At 43.0% G+C, this 20,015-nt stretch overlaps 2 protein-coding genes across 3 annotated transcripts in view; one reads left to right on the top strand and one right to left on the bottom strand.

Moving 5' to 3' along the window:
- LOC115101067 (G protein-coupled receptor kinase 6-like) overlaps positions 1–6,734 on the top strand; it is a 33,666-nt gene extending 26,932 nt beyond the window's left edge. Inside the window, exons 12-15 of one of the 2 annotated variants that reach the window (XM_029620244.2) lie at positions 4,342–4,550; positions 5,335–5,472; positions 5,575–5,712; positions 5,871–6,734. In XM_029620244.2, the coding sequence (XP_029476104.2) occupies positions 4,342–4,550; positions 5,335–5,472; positions 5,575–5,712; positions 5,871–6,020 (635 nt within the window). In that variant the 3' untranslated portion in view covers positions 6,021–6,734. Of the gene's footprint in view, positions 1–4,341; positions 4,551–5,334; positions 5,713–5,870 lie in introns of both variants that reach the window. The other variant, XM_065004736.1, reaches the window with a different exon arrangement.
- A 2-nt stretch (positions 6,735–6,736) lies between these two features.
- On the bottom strand, positions 6,737–19,344 carry LOC115101065 (set1/Ash2 histone methyltransferase complex subunit ASH2-like). The gene is given in 18 exon segments (XM_029620238.2): positions 6,737–8,859; positions 8,996–9,055; positions 10,275–10,373; positions 11,243–11,335; positions 11,494–11,687; positions 11,818–11,985; positions 13,920–14,107; positions 14,109–14,135; positions 14,523–14,625; positions 15,227–15,244; positions 15,433–15,508; positions 15,587–15,682; positions 15,817–15,912; positions 16,652–16,746; positions 16,858–16,946; positions 17,541–17,686; positions 17,777–17,843; positions 19,255–19,344. Coding segments are annotated over 18 exon segments (1,782 nt in total). The 5' UTR covers positions 19,314–19,344; the 3' UTR covers positions 6,737–8,751.
- Positions 19,345–20,015: the final 671 nt, after the last annotated feature.

The following is a 20,015-nucleotide window of genomic DNA, read 5'->3' as shown; positions in this document are numbered from 1 at the left end:
TTGTGCATTTCAGGTAAAATAACAACCCAATGTTTATATCCCAGGACAAATTAGCTAGCTAAATCGCCATGAATGTTTAATGCTTATCCAGGCTGTATCACAACCGGCCGTGATTGGGAGTCCCATTGGGCAGCGCACAATTGGCCCAGCATCGTCTGGTTTTGGCCGTCATTGTAAATAAGAATGTGTTCTTCACTGACTTGCCTAGTTAAAAGGTTAAATAAAATTAAAATATGCTCTCTGTGACTGCTGTCTTTCCATCGGCCCTATGCAGTGGAGGAGTGGGTATACTCAAATTTTGCCAAAAAGTTCCCACACGGCCCGCCCAGCGAAGGAAATGCACCCTGTGTGAAATATCCTGTTGTTTGTTTTCCTATAGATTTTTCTGATTTTCACTGTCAGTAGTTTTATTTTTAACAATTTCAGTGTCACAACGATGCTTAAACCACATCAAATCTGATTGGGTGGGCCAGTCAGGGGCTCACCAGTGGGTGGGCCTCTGTCCACCTAGGCCCCATCCATGTCTACGCCCCTGATGCAAATAGCACATGAAGACAATTGCACATCACCAATAACCTACTAACCAACACTTCGGACTAAACTTTTTAAATTCCTGGTTTGCATACCCATTGTTGCCTTAGCATTTCTTACCCTACCGGCTACTGATGTAATTCTTCGGTGAGCTGCTCCATGCCAAGACCAGTTGAGCTGCACACACTTGCTGCCTGCAGATGATATTCCGTTGAAAGTAAGCTGTGTGTGCGGCACATATGTGAATATATTTCATGTACTTTGCGATTGTGTAGGCAACTTTTTGCATCATTTCTCTATTGTACTACATCATAGTAAGTCATATACCTCCGCTACACTACTTCGATACGCATCAGTAGGGAATAAGAAGTGAGTATACGTAATGCCCACTGAAAAGAAAGTGGGTGTACGGCTTACATGCCGACTAGACCGGGCTCGAGAACACGTCATTGCGAGCATATTGATTTTGTCCATCCACACCAGACGCGATCAGGACACACAGGATGAAATATCAAAACGAACCCTGAACCAACTATATATGAATTTGGGGACAGATCGAGTACAACTTTTTTTTTTTACCTTTATTTAACTAGGAATCGAACCAGGGTCTGTAGTGACGCCTCTAGCACTGAGATGTAGTGCCTTAGACTGCTGCGGCACACGGGAGCTCCCATGACATTAAGGATTGGGGCGGCAGGGTAGCCTAGTGGTTAGAGCGTTGGACTAGTAACCGGAAGGTTGCAAGTTCAAACCCCCGAGCTGACAAGGTACAAATCTGTTGTTCTGCCCCTGAACAGGCAGTTAACCCGCTGTTCCTAGGCCGTCATTGAAAATAAGAATATTTTCTTAACTGACTTGCCTGGTTAAATAAAAGGTAAAATAAAAATTTTAAAAAATAAGCAGTCCATTCACTCAGACAGAAGCCTGTAGAGGTCCCAATCATAAGAATACAAAAACACAACCACTAAGCATTTCCCAAATCGAAATGTACAACTATTACTTCCCAAAGAAACATCACATTTAGCACACAAAGTAACCAGTGACAACGTTTAAAGTGGAACTGTCAGAATTTTAATATGAAACAGACAATCATATCAGTCAAAAATATAAAATTCCCAGTTAATGCTACAAAACCAACTTTATAAGGAGGTTTTAAAAATAGGGTATATTTAACTCAACGTTCCATGACACACACTAAGGCATTGTTGGCAGTATAAATGGATGCAGTTCAATGCATGATTCATTCACCAGTACATTTCTTGGTAGTCCAGAAAATATTGCTATCAGTTTGTAAATCACAGCTGACCTGGTACATTGTCTGCTGCCTCCATTCAGGATGCACTGTTTCAGTTTCAATGACTCAATATTCTGGACAAAAACAGAAATGTAACTCAGGCTGGGAATGTCAATACAATCAAACTAGCAAGAGCAATCATCACAAGTCAGTCATAACATGGCTAGGCTAGCATATCTATTTATGTAGCAAGATGAAAACACAGAGCCTAACATTAGCTAGCTGCTAGGAGGATGTCATGCCATTGGAGGAGTGTGTGAGTGACTGACTTTTTCCCCTCATATTGTTTTTTCGGTGGCTACACACAGCTAGAGATACAGATGTCATTTGGTTAGCTAGCAAGAATTTGAACAACTGTTAGCATATATCTTTCTCTCTGACACCCGCTGAATATCAGTAAGGTGTCAGTAAACGTAGGCAAAAAAAAGTTATAGTCAAGAATGCCCTAGATAACTTGTAAACAGCCTAACCAGCCCTGCTACAGTGAGTAAAATGGTCATAGTGAGGTGTTCTCTCATTTGTGTCTGGAAGAAGCTAGCTAGCAAACTTTAGCCAGTTAGCTCGGGTGCTTGGTTGGGACAAGCAAGAATTTATTTTTTTATTTTACCTTTATTTAACTAGGCAAGTACGTTAAGAACAAAATCTTAGTTTCAATGACGGCCTAGGAACAGTGGGTTAACTGCCTGTTCAGGGGCAGAACGACAGATGTGTACCTTGTCAGCTCGGGGGTTTGAACTTGCAACCGGTTACTAGTCCAACGCTCTAACCACTAGGCTACCCTACCGCCCCAGGGAATTGGCAGGCGAGCTGCAGAAGGACGATGAGGCTACAATTCCCCATCGTTTTTCAGTGCAATTTTGATGGCCAAGTAGCTGAAAAAGTTGTTCCTTCATTAGATTTTAGCTCATCTTGCTCTGGCAAGCATTAGTTGTTGATCTTGTTGTTGTTGTTGATGTTCATAACTGAGGGAGAGGGAGCCTACCTTTTTCAGAGTCAATAAGACTGTAAAGTTCCCAAAAGTAAGAGGACTCCTGTGGTGTTTCCATATTTTCAAGTGTATTTTGGTGAATGTGTTGTAATGATCTAAAGTCACGCTGTTCCAACTGCCTGTAAAAACAGTTAATTTAAAAGTGAATGATGACAGGCCCTTGTGGCAAATACGGGGGATTTTCCGGTGCATGTGTAGTGCGTCTTGGAGTGGTGAGCACAATCAGTGTGGGCTTGGGGGGAGGCCATTGTGTGTGTGTGACTGGGCTTGAGGGAGGCCGTTGTCTAGTCCTTTGGGTGTCCTTGGACATGTTGTGTCAGTGTCAAACTGAAACTGTATAGAAAGTGATCTCAGTCTGGGACCAGCAGTTGCTCCATGGACCAGCTCGGCTTGTTACTGTGTAATAAAGTCAACATTGAATTCACAAGCTCCGGTGTCTAAGAAATATTTTTAAGAAGTATTTCCGACACAAATGGCTTGTTTGTATAAAGGCCTACTGTAGCTCTGATTGGCTATATTGCACCAGACCGGTCCTGGACAACACCGATGTTTTTATTCGGTTTTATTTACTGCAGTGTATTAATTGTACAAATGCACGTCCGCTTTTCACAAATGCCTTAGTATACGTAATTCCCAGACGTTCTAAGAATTTATAAAAACATGAACATTACCATATTTAAGTGGTCGCTTGTCAGAAAATGTTTTTTTAAGTGTCATTCCTGGGGGTTTATATTAAGTGATTTTAATCAGATTTCATGTTGCTAAAATGCTATCAGTTCCACTTTAAATGCAACAATGTTTCACACAAACAAGTCATTTTCAAAGAGATGGCTAACAGCAAACGAGCTGCAATAAAAAAATATATATAAAACAGTTCCACTCACCAGATGGTGATCATTTGAAACTTTAATTTCTTGTTGAAAGTGATTCCTGAAAAGGGAGAAGCTAACAAATTAGCAACATCATCCTCTTTGATAACAACTGCTGCATCTGCTGAAAACTAGCCGACAACAAGCTAGCTAGCCCACCCATGGGAAAACTACTGCTCGCTATTGCGCAGTAAGTTTACCTAAATTATTGTAATAATGGTCCCATCCATTAAGTCAAAATATGATTCCACTTCAACATTTTTCCCTAATACAATTTAAATAGTGGACATTTTGAACTTTTGTGGTGGCAATTTGACAAAATTAAAATCATGGTAATTGAACTCGCATATTTCTGGTCTCGGTCTTGACTCTGACCCCTTCTCCCGGTCTCGACTCGGAATTTGGCTCCAACACAGGTTGTGTATTCATATGTTGCGGACTTCAAAAAGTGCAAGGTATATGAAATATCATTACAAGACTTGCACACTGTTTAGATGCCCACAGTGGTCAAAATGAATATATATATATATATATATTTTTTTTACATTCACCTTTTCCTTCCAGATGTTGTACTATCACTAAGTCTCATTAAAGATCTAATTTAGGAGCAACAACAAACAGGGAGTGGACATTTCCAAACCCGTCCCTCTTTCCCTCAGCTCCAGAGGTGATTGGCCACGAGTACTACGGGATAAGCCCTGATTGGTGGGGCCTGGGCTGCCTTGTGTACGAGATGACGGCCGGACAATCCCCATTCAAGAGACAAGGGGAGCAATTGACGGAAAAAGAGATGGAGAGAAGGATACAGGAGACGGAGGAGGTGTACAGGAAGACATTTAGCAGCGAGACAGAAGACTTCTGCCGCTCTGTGAGACTAGACTTTTGCTCAGCTTTGACCTGAAGCTTGTCAACTAAATGTAGTTCAAATGTAAATGTAACTGTCAACATAAAGGAAACACCAACAATGTGTCTTAATAGGGCGTTGGGCCACCACCAGCCGTCAGAACAGATTCAATGCACCTTGGCATAGATTCTACAAGTGCCACCTTCCGGAGACACCTGAAACCCCACCTCTTTAAGGAATACCTAGGATAGGATAAAGTAATCCCTCTCACCCCCCCCCCCCCCCCTTAAAAGATTTAGATGCACTACTGTTCCACTGGATGTCATAAGGTGAATGCACCAATTTGTAAGTCGCTCTGGATAAGAGCGTCTGCTAAATGACTTAAATGTAAATGTTAAATGTCTGAAACTCTGATGGAAGGATGCAACACCATTTCCCCCCTGAGAAATTCCATAATTTGGTATTTTGTTGATGGTGGGTGGTGGAAAACACTGTCTCAGGCACCACTCCAGAATCTCCCATAGGTGTTATTGGGTTAAGATCTGGAGACAGAGACAAACCTTTAATGCTCCTTTGACACCCCTTTTTGAAAGTCACTAAGATCTCTTATAATGGACAACTGGGCATTTATATACATGACCCGAAGCATGGGTTAGGGACCACGTGTAGAAGCACCTGCTTTCAATATACTCAAGTGTTTCCTTTATTTTAGCAGTTACCTATAGTTCTATATTAGAACTGCATCAATGCTTTTCTCTCGCTCTCGCTCTCACTAATCCTTCTCTTTCACCCCCCACCGCTCTCTCAGCTGTTGACCAAAGACCCGAGACAGAGGTTGGGGTGTCGAAGGTGTGGGGTGGAAGGGGTCAAGTCCCATCCCTTCTTCAGCACCATCAACTTCAGGAGGCTGGACGCCGGAGTCATTGAGCCACCCTTCAAACCGAATGTACATACCCTATCTGTACCCACTAACCTCTACTTGTTAACCCCCAACTATAGTATTAACCCTATTGAAGGCATGTCATCATCCTTCCCTCCCTCTGTCCAGCCCAGGGCGGTGTACTGCAAGGATGTGCAGGACATTGATGAGTTCTCAACAGTAAAAGGAGTCATTTTGGAGAGGACAGACGACGACTTCTACACCAAGTTTAACACAGGCTGCGTCGCCATACCCTGGCAGACAGAGGTAAAGTCAACTGTAGCAGATTACCTTTGATTTAGTTACGTTTTGTTCAATTCAATGCAATTTATCCTCTTGGTAGCAATTTGAACATAAGGTTAGGTATGGTTACGTCATAGGCTAATAGAGATCACTCGCCTTTCTCCCCCCGTCTCTCTCTATAGATGATAGAGATGGGTTGTTTCAAGGAGCTGAATGTGTTTGGCCCTCAGGGTTCTAGACCCCCTGACCTGGACTGGGGCCAGAATCCTGCCCCAGAGAAACCTAAACGTAGACTGCTGGACCGCATCTTCCACAAGACACACACCTGTTGATAGATGGGCTTCCTCAAACCCTCTCACCACTGCAACATTAGTTGTAAATGAGAACATTCCCTCAATCAGCTTACCCGGTGTAGATGATGATTTGTTGGTGTTGATGATCACTCAGCACACTGATCAATACACAGATCAACCAGTTAGTACTTAAAAAAAAAATGTTTTATGTATGTTACCTTTATTTAACTAGGCAAGTCAGTTAAGAACAAATTCTTATTTTCAATGACGGCCTAGGAACAGTGGGTTAACTTGTTCATGGGCAGAACAGATTTGTACCTTGTCAGCTCTGGGATTTGAACTTGCAACCTTTCGGTTACTAGTCCAAAGCTCCAACCACTAGGCTACCCTGCCGCCTTCTGCAAATCAACAACCCAAACACAGCCAAAGAAGAACAAGAATCTGTGGCGAGATGTTCTCGCTTTCTCTCCAGCACTTAAAGAGCACACACTTTAAAGATGAAGGGATAAGACAGGGCTTTATTTAAGAGATGTCTTTAATGTCTCTGTCACACACTCGGGCCATACCGTCTATCATTCACCAGCACAGGCCAAAGGTACCATCCCCAAACTATCATACTGAGGAGAGGCGGTCTTATTTCTGTAAAACACTCATTTAGAATGATCAAAAGGAAACCTCAGCAAAGACAGTGTTTTGATTTTGTACCTACCTGTGTTTTGTATGTAACCTCAGAATAAAGAGCCTGAAAACAAATCTTTCCAAAAATCTTCACTTTATTAAAACCAGTATGAATGTAAAACAAAATAACATCGTAAAAAAAAGACCACAAAAAGACCAAACTACTTGGTAAAACAATTAGATTTGACATCTACGAGACCAGCTAGCAGCTAAACTACATGGCCAAAAGTATGTGGACACCTGCCCATCAAACATCTCATTCCAAAATCATGGACATTAATATGGAGTTGGTCCCCCCAGTTGCTGCTATAACAGCCTCCACTCTTCTGTGAAGGCTTTCCACTAGATGTTGGAAACTTGCTTCCATTCAGCCACAAGAGCATTCGTGAGGTCAGGCACTGATGTTGGGCGATTAGGCTTGGCTCGCAGTCGGCGTTCCTATTAATCCCAAAGGTGTTCGATGGGATTGAAGTCAGGGCTCTGTGCAGGCCAGTCAAGTTCTTCCACACCGATCTCAACAAACCATTTCTGTATGGACCTCACCTTGTGCAGGGGAGCATTGTCATGCTTAAACAGGAAAGGGCCTTCCCCAAACTGTTGCCACAAAGGAGGAAGCACAGAATCATCTAGAATGTCATTGTATGCTGTAGCGTTAAGGTTTCCCTTCACTGGAACTAAGGGGCCTAGTCCCAACCATGAAAAGCATCCCCAGACCATTATTCCATCTCCACCAAATGTTATAGTTGGCACTACACATTGCGGCAGGTAGCGTTCTCCTGGCATTCGCCAAACCCAGATTCGTCCGTCAGACTGCCAAATACTGAAGCGTGATTCATCCCTCCAGAGAACGAGTTTCCACTGCTCCAGAGTCCAATGGCGGTGAGCTTTACACCACTCCAGTCGACGCTTGGCATTGCGCATTGTGATCTTAGGCTTGTGTGTGGCTGCTCGGCCATGGAAACCCATTTCATGACGCTCCCGACAAACAGTTCTTGTGCTGACGTTGCTTCCAGAGCCAGTTTGGAATGCGGTAGTGAGTGTTGCAACCAATGACAGATAACACACTACACCCTTCAGCCCTTGTGGTCCCATTCTGTGAGCTTGTGTGGCCTACCACTTCGCAGCTGAGCCTCATACTTCGTTATTGCTCAACGCTCCTAGACATTTCCACTTCCCAATAACAGCCCTTACAGTTGACCGGGGCAGCTCTAGCAGGGCAGAAATTTGGCAAACTGACTTGTTGGAGGTGGCATCCTATGACAGTGCCACGTTGAAAGTCACTGAGCTCTTCAGTAAGGTCATTCTACTGCCAATGTTTGTCTATGGAGATTGCATGGCTGTGCGCTCGATTTTATTCACCTGTCATCAACAGGTGTGGCTGAAACAGCCAAATCCACTAGTTTGAAGGGGTGTCCACATCCTTTTATGTATATATAGTATATTACGACAAATAACAGAACACAGGCAACTGAATCTGTTCATTTGAAGATAGAACGTCTGTCAATAAGACTACCTGGGGTGCTGACAAATGTTAGATATATTAAATTGAAACTTAGTTGGGTCAAAACAATGTACAGATTTGTTCCTTCCTTTTGAGGGAAATTTCACAATTTTAACTTCATATTCATCATCTCCACGCCAACATCAACATATGTGAAAATGGCGTGTTTTTATGTTTTGTAGTAAAAGAGGAAAATAAGTGTTTCCAATTAGTAGGCAATGCCTACTCATAATTGGTTAACAATCACATGATGCACACCGATGATGTCATTAGAAACACTTAAGTTTCTCCATCTTTTTTACTACAAAACAGAAACGCGCCAAATGCTGGAGATGAATATGAAGTAGAATTTTCAAAGACATCAAAGTCTCCCTTTCTTAGATCACACACACATCTTATCCATTAGGATTTTTTCTAAGTTACCAATGAAGGTAATGTTTAGAGAGTACAGTGAGAGTACAAAGAGAGTACAGTGTGTCAGTGTTCAGGTCGACATCAGCCCACCTATATCTGCTGGAATGGACTCCTCCGTGCCTTTGTCCGAACACTCAACTGGCCGTCTGTGTGTTGAGCTCTGGTGTGCGCGTGCGTTTATCCTTCCCAGGGCGGGCTACGTCGTCCGTCCACGTCCGTCTCTACGTGGTACAGCATGTCAGCCAACGTGTGTTCGATCACTGCTCCCCAGCCCATGTCACTCATCTGGGAGGGGACACACACAAACGTACACCAATTAATCCCATCTACAACCTCAAGTGACGTCAAAACTCCCAAGTACTGTACCTCTATTGCTCGTCTAATTAAAACATTTTTAAAGCATGCATGTCTGTGTACTCACTGGCTGGTACTTGATGTCCTTTGGAGGGTGTTTGAAATGTGGTCCAAAGTTAACGGACACCTGAGAGAAAGGAGGGACAATCAACATAATGTGATTCAAATGGGAATCCCTGAAGTAGATACTTGGCTATATCAGAGCACAAAACTTTGGGGCATTGAATTATTCACAGTGCTGTAGGGCAGGGGTTCTTAAACTTTTTCAGCCAGGAACACAAATGAGACATTTTTCCTGGGACCCAAGCTTAGGACAATATGGAACTATACATACATGTCGGTACATTTCATTGCCCTTATGCTTAAAACAAATGCAATGGAGACAAAAACAAATAACAATGAAATTTAATATCCATATAAATATATATTCATGTTTATTCTCCCCCATTAAAAAAAACACTCGTACATATGTGTCTTGGTTGGAACTGTTGCTGTTAAAATACAATAAATAATTTACATTCTGAACTGGAATAAATGGATTGATCACATCACACAGATGTAGACCAGAAAACACAGTTCCAGCCTAGACTAGTTTTCAACAATCATTTCTACAGTAAGATGTACATAGGGCCTGATCATTTTTCATCTGTACTGTTACTAGGGTTGCACTATCAGTAGCTAGCTTGCTTTGGCGAATGTTAGCTATCCTGTGTACAAGGACAGGGGATAGTTTGAAAGAGAAACTCACATCTACTACTATGACAGTTAGTATGCCCTTATTTCTGCTTATCATCATCGGTTATAAAATGACAACAATTCCTTGCCAGCTGACTTACTTTTCCACGTTTGAAGCACTGTTCCCTGAAGCATTCTGCCCTGTTCTGAAAGAACTCCCTGGTTTTACCATCATGCTGTGGATGTTTGGTCAGGACGTGTCGTTTTATTCATTTGTTTGTTATGAGAGACTCATTACTACGCACTTCCACACACAAAACACATTGTGGGCGCTCCGCGTTAAGTTTGTATGAATTGAGCTCAGTCAGAAATTGTGGCTAGCATGAGTCCATTTGATGATAGCGGTGAGTGACGGCGAGTGGGAATAACAAGTCAGTGACTTGAGCGACAGCGCTGCATCGTGTGGGGTCGGCGAGTAATCTTAAAGAAAACTGCAGAAAAAAGATCCGGTAAACCGCGAAGCACACGGGCATCTCCCTCTCACACTTCCGCAGCTGCCAAACTGAGCAGAGGCTGCTGCTAAGCAGAGAGTGCACTGGCTGCAAAGGCTGCTGCAGATGGAGAGAGAGAGAAAATAGAACCATTCAAACAGACACACACACAGCACTAACCGTGCAGCCCCTGTAGAGAGAGATGGCAGGAAAGTAAAGCCCCTCAAACAGGTTCTCATAGGCCTGACCCTGATTCACCCCATTCTTATAGAACAGCATCTAGAAAGAGGGAAGAACAGAGATTTCAACAAATGGAAAAGCCAATTGCTATATCTACTGTCAACAAACGTATGATATTGACAATAAAAATAGATTGAGATTATCCAAATTCATCAACATTTCAAATGGTACATCCAATATGGCCTCTGGTTGCCACTGCTCTGAATGATCTACTGGTTCTAGTTATGCGTTCCACTGCTCTGAATGATCTACTGGTGCTAGTTATGCGTTCCACTGCTCTGAATGATTGACTGGTTCTAGTTATGCGTTCCACTGCTCTGAATGATCTACTGGTTCTAGTTATGCGTTCCACTGCTCTGAATGATCTACTGGTTCTAGTTATGCGTTCCACTGCTCTGAATGATCTACTGGTTCTAGTTATGCGTTCCACTGCTCTGAATGATCTACTGGTTCTAGTTATGCGTTCCACTGCTCTGAATGATCGACTGGTTCTAGTTATGCGTTCCACTGCTCTGAATGATCGACTGGTTCTAGTTATGCGTTCCACTGCTCTGAATGATCGACTGGTTCTAGTTATGCGTTCCACTGCTCTGAATGATCCTCTGGTTCTAGCTATGCGTTCCACTGTTCTGAATGATCCTCTAGTTCTAGCTATGCGTTCCACTGCTCTGAATGATCGACTGGTTCTAGTTATGCGTTCCACTGCTCTGAATGATCCTCTGGTTCTAGTTAGGCATTCCACTGCTTGGAATGATCTACTGGTTCTAGCTATGCGTTCCACTGCTTTGAATGATCTACTGGTTCTAGCTATGCGTTCCGCTGCTTTGAATGATCTACTGGTTCTAGCTATGTGTTCCATTGATTTGAATGTCTGAGCTATTGGTTGGAGTTCTATGCTGGAGCCTCACCCTGCTGGGGGTAACAGTCTTCAGGCTCTTCTCTGCCTTGTCCACATAGTCCTTCTCCTCAAAGTACAGGTAGCTCTTAAACTTAATCAGCGCCTGAGTGAACACAAACACAAAGGGATGAGCAGTCGAGTCTCATAAAAACAGAGAGTGGATGTCTGCTATTTGCTAATCATAATTCGGATATTTTATTGATTCTCAGTTACTCATTTATCAACTATAGTATTTGAAAATATATATATATTTTTAAGTACCTTGTCTTTGTACGTGTCAGGCAGTGCCTTGGCTGTCTCAGTGCCGTCCGGCAGTTCTACGAAGAAGCCCAGAGTGTCTCCTTGTCCGTAGCCTGAGGAGTAGTGTTTCCCCACAGACTGGTGGAAGCGTGTCCCTTTCTTACTGCGCCACGAGTAGCTGAACTTATCATATCCCAGAGGGGCCTGCAGGTTACCTACAACACACACACACACACACACACAGGGAGACAGGACATGTTTTAACGTGTGGTATCAACTAGATGTAGCTGCGGTGTTTGTACCGATCTCTCAGTGTGTGTGAGTGTGTGTCTCTGTAGTATCTACCTAGGGGCTGAGACCAACCCAGTCTGGCTGCAGTGTCCGGGGGCATCTCATCGATGGAGACCTCAAAGTACCAGGATCCTTTCCTGACACCGTGGGAGGCTCTGACCATGGAGTAACCCTTCTCCCCTGTCACTGTCAGACGGTCATCTGAGATTTTCAGCTGGGGGGCTGCATACAGACAACTCAAATCAACGTTTGTCATGTGCACAGAATACAGCAGGTGTGAAAAGCACAGTGAAATGCTTACTTGCAAGCTCTTCCTCAAGGCAGTATTCAATGTAAAGAAATGGAAAACTGTCAAATCCAGAATAGATTCTTAATAAAAACATGGAATCAATACGAAGTCAAAGAAAAAAAACACGCTATATATATATATATATATATGCCTTAGCCAAATACATTTAAACTCAGTTTTTCACAATTACTGACATTTAATCAGTTAAAATTCCCTGCCTTAGGTCAGTTAGGTTCACCACTTTATTTTAAGAATGTGAAATGTCTGAATAATAGTAGAGAGAATGATTTATTTCAGCTTATTTTTCTTTCATCACATTCCCAGTGGGTCAGAAGTTTACATACACTCCGTGGGTATTTGGTAGCATTGCCTTTAAATTGTTAAACTTCGGTCAAACATTTTGGGTAGCCTTCCACAAGCTTCCCACAATAAGTTGGGTGAATTTTGGCCCATTCCTCCTGACAGAGCTGGTGTAACTAAGTCAGGTTTGTAGGCCTCCTTGCTCGCACATGTTTTTTTCAGTTCAACCCACACATTTTCTATAGGATTGAGGTAAGGGCTTTGTGATGGCCACTCCAATACCTTGACTTTGTTGTCCTTAAGCCATTTTGCCACAACTTTTGAAGTATGCTTGGGGTCATTGTCCATTTGGAAGACCCATTTGTGACCAAACTAACTTCCTGACTGATGTCTTGAGATGTTGCTTCAATATATCCACATAATTGTCCTTCCTCGTGTTGCCATCTATTTTGTGAAGTGCACCAGTCCCTCCCAGTCCCACCAGTCCCTCCTCCCGTGCTTCACGGTTGGGATGGTGTTCTTCAGCTTGCAAGCCTCCCCATTTTTCCTCCAGACATAACGGTGGTCATTATGGCCATTTTTGATTCATCAGACAAGAGGACATTTCACCAAAACGTACAATCTTTGTCCCCATGTGTAGTTGCAAACCGTAGTCTGGCTTTTTTTATGTCCGTTTTGGAGCAGTGGCTTCTTCCTTGCTGAGCGGCATTTCCGGTTATGTTGATATAGGACTCGTTTTACTGTGGATATAGGTACCTTCCTCCAGCATCTTCACAAGGTCCTTTGCTGTTGTTCTGGGATTGATTTGCACTGTTCGCACCAAAGTACGTTCATCTCTAGGAGACAGAACGCGTCTCCTTCCTGAGCGGTATAATGGCTGCGTGGTCCCATGGTATTTATACTTGCATACTATTGTTTGTATAAATGAACGTGGTACCTTCAGGCGTTTGGAAATTGCTCCCAAGGATGAACCAGACTTGTGGAGGTCTACAATATTTTTCTGAGGTCTTGGCTGATTTCTTTAGATTTTTACATGACGGCAAGCAAAGAGGCACTGAGTTTGAAGGTAGGCCTTGAAATATATCCACAGTTACACCTACAATTAGCCTATCAGAAGCTTCTAAAGCCATGACATCATTTTCTGGAATTTTCCAAGCTGTTTAAAGGCACAGTGAACTTAGTGTATGTAAACTTCTGACCCACTGGAATTGTGATTCAGTGAATTATAAGTTAAATAATCTGTTAACAATTGTTGGAGAAATTGTGTGTGATGCACAAAGTAGACTTGCCAAAACTATAGTTTGTTAACAAGATATTTGTGGAGTGGTTGAAAAACTAGTTTTAATGACTCCAAACTAAGTATGTAAACTTCCGACTAACTGTATATACACACACACTCGGTATCAGTATCGTAAAATTTAAATAACAGACACACAAGCACAAAGACGCCACACACACACACACACACACAGTATTCTCAGAGAAGGTGAAAGACATTACTGGATAAGGCTAATAAGAAGAAGCCCATCTCTACTACATTACAGTAAGATTTCCTGGGTGTGTGTACCTCTGTCGTGCAGGGCTAGCAGTACTCTCTCGTAGAGACAGGCTCTGTAGAGGTCTCCGGGGATGGGTTTCCCAGCCCAGCAGTCCAGCTCTAGTTTCTCTGGGTCGGGGGCATGGGGGTCCGGCTCTGCTAGAATGTAGCGGTAGCCATCTTTGTTGAAGGGGTGCTCCAGGGGGTAACCATGGGGGTAGACGCTGAGCCGAAAACAGAGGGTCACTACAGAGGGGAAGGAGAGAGGAAAGAATGAGAGAGAACAGGATTGTGTGTATTTGGGATAGAAAGAGAAATGAGGTGGAGGGAAAGAGAATATATATATATATAGAGAGAGAGATAATATATATAGAGAGAGAATATATATATATAGAGAGAGAGAGAGAGAATATATAGAGAGAGAGAATATATATATAGAGAGAGAGAGAGAGAGAGAGAATATAGAGAGAGAGAATATAGAGAGATTGTGTGTATTTGGGATAGAAAGAGAAATGAGGTGGAGGGAAAGAGAAGGAGAATAACAGAGAGAGAGAGAGAGAGAAAGAGAGAGAGGAGAGTTGCATTGATTGCATATTATAATACATCCTACATATGTTTCAGTCTGTGTTGTACCTGCGTGTTCTCTTGGCTGCTCCGGCTGTGGCTCCCTCCTGTTGCTGCTGCTGCTGCTTACGCTTGGCTCCTCTACCCTTCCCTGGGCCGGGGGCCAGACCACCTTCACACGACAAATACACAAGTTACAATATAGAACGCACACACTTTCAGCAAAAAGTCACCAAAGAGGCACAAGCATGGATTGAGCAGGGAGGGACACCACATATTAGGGTGAAAGGAGAGTAGCAGCCACACAGAGGAAGCCAGGGGATTATTTCACACCACTTCGCGGCTGCATCCCAACAGTAACAGCCTCCTTTGGTCTGTCCTTTACCACTCACCACTGGGTACGGAAAGGAAGACGAGGCTTTTCCAGAGCATTGGGATGAAGCCCGGGAACTCAGGAGCAGAAAGCCAGAGGAAATTAAATCATTCAATCAGTCCACTAATCAAAAGCCACATCAAAACGGTAAAAGCTTCAGGGCACCAAGCATAAGCGCAGAGCAGGTGAGGGACGGGGTTTCCATTGGAGCAGAGTGAAGTTGCCCATTGACGCTGATCTAAGGTCAGATTGCATTTTGCCCCTTCGTTGTTTTGCTAAGGAATGGGGGAGGGGGTACGCTGATCCTAGATCTGTGCCTATGGCAACCTCTACCGGAAAGTTGTGGTTGCACAAAACACAGAGCTCAGAGGTAGATACCAAACCACCACATCATATTCACCTGAGAAACAAGGTCCACCTGGAACGCAACACAGCATGTACAGAGCATTTATAACAGGAGAACCCCTTAGGGCTTTAGTGTGGAATTATAATCTGTGACACTTTGATAACTAATTCCATGAAAAACTGTGTGTGACATGTGTTGCGTGTTTAGTGCAAATTTGTGTTGATGTGTTTAGCAAGTGTGTTGGTATGTTTTGAGCTTACCGTTGAGCCCTCCAGGAGTTGGAGCAGAGGTGGTCTGTTTCTGGTTGTCGTAAGATGGTCCAATGTTGCCCAGATCCTGAGATGAAAAACCAACCAACAGTCAGCCTCACCGTGTGTGTGTGTCTGTGTCTGTGTGTGTGTTGTGTTTTCCTACCTGGTCCAGCAGGCCAAACTTGGGGTAGTCCTCCTCTGGGTCCTTACTGCCTGGGTCTGGATGCTCCTTCACCAGGAACACATCCCGCTCTTTACTCTGAAACACAGTAAAATCAAGTAAAGACATGATTCTAAAGAGAAAGTCCGGCTACTTTTTCAACAGTGATCATTTGGTGTTGACGTGTGCAGTTTGGTGCACTTGTGTAAGTCGGTGGTTGCTCATAGAATCACCATGGCTTTGACTATGTTGTTGGGCCAGGTGAGCTTTCCAGGTCTCTGTCGGGTGGTCATACACTCCCAGTATTTATCAATGAACGGGATGATGTCCTGCAAGGAGAGAAGGGGAATACAGGAAAACACTAACAAAACACATCCGGAGTCTTTAAAGAGAAGTGGATCTAAAATTCCATGCATAACACTTGTATCTTTTATCAATGTTTATTATGAGTATTTCTGTAAATTGACGTGGCTCTGCAAAATCACCGGATGTTTTGGAACTACTGAACATAACGCGCCAATTTAAACTGAGATTTTTGGATATAAATATGAGGTTTATCGAACAAAACATACATGTATTGTGTAACATGAAGTCCTATGAGTGTCATCTGATGAAGATCATCAAAGGTTGGTGATGAATTTTATCTCTATTTCTGCTTTTTGTGACTCCTCTCTTTGGCTGGAAAAATGGCTGTGTTTTCTGTGACTAGGTACTGACATAACAATCGTTTGGTGTGCTTTCGTCGTAAAGCCTTTTTGAAATCGTACACAGTGGCTGGTTTTACAACAAGTTTATCTTTAAAATGGTGTAAAATACTTGTATGTTTGAGGAATTTTAATAATGGGATTTCTGTTGTTTTGAATTTGGCGCCCTGCAATTTCACTGGCTGTTGGCGAGGTGGGACGCTACCGTCCCACATATCCCAGAGAGGTTAAGCAGGTGTAGAGAACGGAAAAACATACGCAAAAGACTGTGTCGTATCTTGGCGTGACATGTAGTATCAAGCATTTTCAAAAGATCACATTGGCTTTCAAAGTGGATTATGTAGGGACTGTTGAGAGGACTAACCTTGTCTTTGGAGAACATCGTCTTGGGGTGCTCTTCCTGAGTCCTGGACCTCCATGTGAGGTTAGCCAGGGCAGTCAGACACATCTCCTTCAGGTCTGGAACACACAGCGACACTCAATCAGTACAATCAATCCATAACAGAACATCAATCATCCCCAAGCTCACACATGCACACAGAAGAGTATCAGCTGACTGAGAACACCTACTGGCTTGTTTCCTGAGGAAGTAGGTGTTGCCGCTGTGATGACACATGTTACAATGGAACACATAGTTGGTCATGAAAGGCAAACAAGTCCTGGAGAGAGAGAGGGAGAAAGACTCATCAAAAAACCTTGATCCTTATACAGTGCCTTGCGAAAGTATTCGGCCCCCTTGAACTTTGCAACCTTTTGCCTCATTTCAGGCTTCAAACATAAAGATATAAAACTGTATTTTTTTGTGAAGAATCAACAACAAGTGGGACACAATCATGAAGTGGAACGACATTTATTGGATATTTCAAACTTTTTTAACAAATCAAAAATGGAAAAATTGGGCGTGCAAAATTATTCAGCCCCCTTAAGTTAATACTTTGTAGCGCCACCTTTTGCTGCGATTACAGCTGTAAGTCGCTTGGGGTATGTCTCTATCAGTTTTGCACATCGAGAGACTGAAATTTAAATACAGTTTTATATCTTTATGTTTGAAGCCTGAAATGTGGCAAAAGGTCGCAAAGTTCAAGGGGGCCGGATACTTTCGCAAGGCACTGTATGTTCATCTCAGCCAGTACCTGGTTAGTCGAGCTACAGGGAGCAATTTTAAAAAGTCTAACAAGCTTAGTCTTATAATCAGTATGCCAAAGGCCTCCATGAAAAGAGAGAGAATGAGTTACTCAGCGAGTCAGACGTACGCGGTGTCGATGCTGAAGGTGTCGGCTGTGAACCACTTCATACAGAGAGCACACTGCAGCTCCACCTCTCCCTGGTGCCTGCCGCTTTCCTCGTCCCCAGAACCTGTCTGGGTGTCCGCCGCCTCCAAACCCTCACCACCCGTGTCCTGAGGAGAACACAGGGAAAAGGGTTAGCTACTGTCTGTCTGTTTGAGAACAGGGATGCCCAGATAACTACTGTATAAGAGGTGTAATACCATGGCCTCTTTGCCATTTGATGACTCAGTGTCCATGTTGCCTGTCAGGTCCCCAAATCCAGCATCACTGAAAGTAAACAAACATATCAACATGAACATTAGCTTAGCTTCAACTATGTATTTGATACAAATAATTCCCTAAGCTCTAGACCGTCGCTGAACCTGGTAATGAATGGTGTGGCTGTTGAACAAGTTGAGACTAAATGACTTGGCATTTCCTTAGATTGTAAACTGTCAAAGTCAAAACATAGATTCAATGGTTGTAAAGATGGGGAGAGGTCTGTCCGTAATAAAGAGATGTTCTGCTTTTTTGACACCACACTCCACAAAGCAAGTCCTGCAGGCTCTAGTTTTGTCTTCTCTTGATTATTGTCCAGCCATGTGGTCAAGTGGTGCTAAGAAAGACCTAGTTAAGTTGCAGCTGGCCCAGAACAGAGCGGCGCATCATTGTAATCAGAGGGCTAATATAAATACTATACATGACAGTCTCTTGGCTAAGAGGTGAGAAACTGACTGCGTCACTTTTTATAAGAAACAATGTGAAAATTCTAAATGATTTTGCGTCGTCAACTTATGCACAAGCTGACACACACACATACCACATATGCCACCAGGGGTCTTTTCATAGTCCCCAAATCCAGAACAAATGCAAGAAAGCCTACAGTATTATATAGTGCCATTATTGCATGGCACTTCTATCTCATATTGCTCAAATAAACAGCAAACCTGGTTTTTTTAAACAGATAAAGCAACACCTCACAGCACAAGACCTACCCATATTTGCCCTAGATATTTTGTGTATGTATTGATATGTAGGCTATGTATGTAGTTATGTCCTTGAACTGTTCTTGTCAATGAATGTTCTGTATTGTGTCATGTTCTGTGTGGACCACAGTACGACTAGCTGCGGCTTTCGCAACAAGTAGTATTAGGGCTCCTAATAAAATACCAATGCTGCCAGCTGGGATAAAGCGCTCAAAACTCGTTTATTTCGTATTTTGTATAAATGACAGCTTATGCACACAGACAACGGTTATTCCGCACTATAGTAACATCTTTACATTTATAAGTAACGAAAGTATAATACAGAAAGATGCAGAGCCCCGCTGCATCTTCAGCCTTGGCTAAACATCCGCAAGCCGCACGTAACTCCCCGGACCTGAGCTAGCTATTTTCACTTGGTTTGCTAGTTAGCTAGGTTCCGCAGGATTCATGCTAGATATTTATTTAGAAGTAAATATTCGACAAGGAAATGAACCTGTTCGTTCATGCTTTAGTTAGTTTGTTGCAAGTTAGCTTACAAGTTGGGCATTTGAATGAGGCGTCTAAGGGTTGTTAGCTTGCTAGCCAGCTAGCTTCAGTTTAGTTAGCTAACATCAGCGGTCTAGCTTGTTGAGCAATATTTATCTGGTTATCTAGCATCACACTTAAACAACAAACAAAACGACTGCCCTTTCCCTGTTTTAACGGAGACTTACCAGTCTCCAGTATCTGGTTCAACAACAGAAGCACTACCCGCTTCTCCTTCCGACGCCATGTTTCAAATCTATGAAATATGACATCTCGCGAGACGTTTTGGTGTAAACTGACGCTAGACGCCAAGCGCTGATCTGGAGTCAGTTTCAGCTTTTCGCATGTAAACATTATACATGCATTGGGGTAGGGGAAATATGATCCTATATCAGTGACAATTAAGTAGAAACTTCTGTGAGTGTGCCATGAAATTGTGTCGCACTGCTCGGGATGGTAGTTGCTAAATGGAATCCTTGGGAAGTCCCTACCTTAAACCCAAACCCTTGCCTAACCATAACCTTAACCTTTATATCAATCATACCATACCATAACCCGTTTTACATTTCAACTTAAATTGGGTCAGAGGTGAACGTCCCAAGGTTCCCACGTAGACTTTTCTCTGCTAGGATGGTCCGTATAAAAAAACAACACTCTGAGTGCAGCATTATTGTAGAACAGAAACACAGCTGATTAATCAAATTGCATTCTAAACTGAAGATCATGATTAGGTGATTATTGGAGTCGGGTGTTAGCTGTGGCTGGGGCAAAAATGTAACACCAATCAGGCCCTCGGGGACTGGAATTGCCCACGCCTGTTGTAGAACATGTTTTTTAGGCAAAATCCACATCCTATAAATGAAATAGCAATTTTTTGTTTGAACACATAAGCTTACATTTATGACCACAGACAAACCCCTTCCTAATGTGTGGTTAAACATGTCTAAAA

This window comes from Oncorhynchus nerka, linkage group LG19 (assembly GCF_034236695.1).
Source record: "Oncorhynchus nerka isolate Pitt River linkage group LG19, Oner_Uvic_2.0, whole genome shotgun sequence".
NCBI classification, from domain to species: domain Eukaryota; kingdom Metazoa; phylum Chordata; class Actinopteri; order Salmoniformes; family Salmonidae; genus Oncorhynchus; species Oncorhynchus nerka.
The sequence above is the reverse complement of the archived record's forward strand: the minus strand, read 5'-3'. Positions and strand labels throughout refer to the sequence as shown.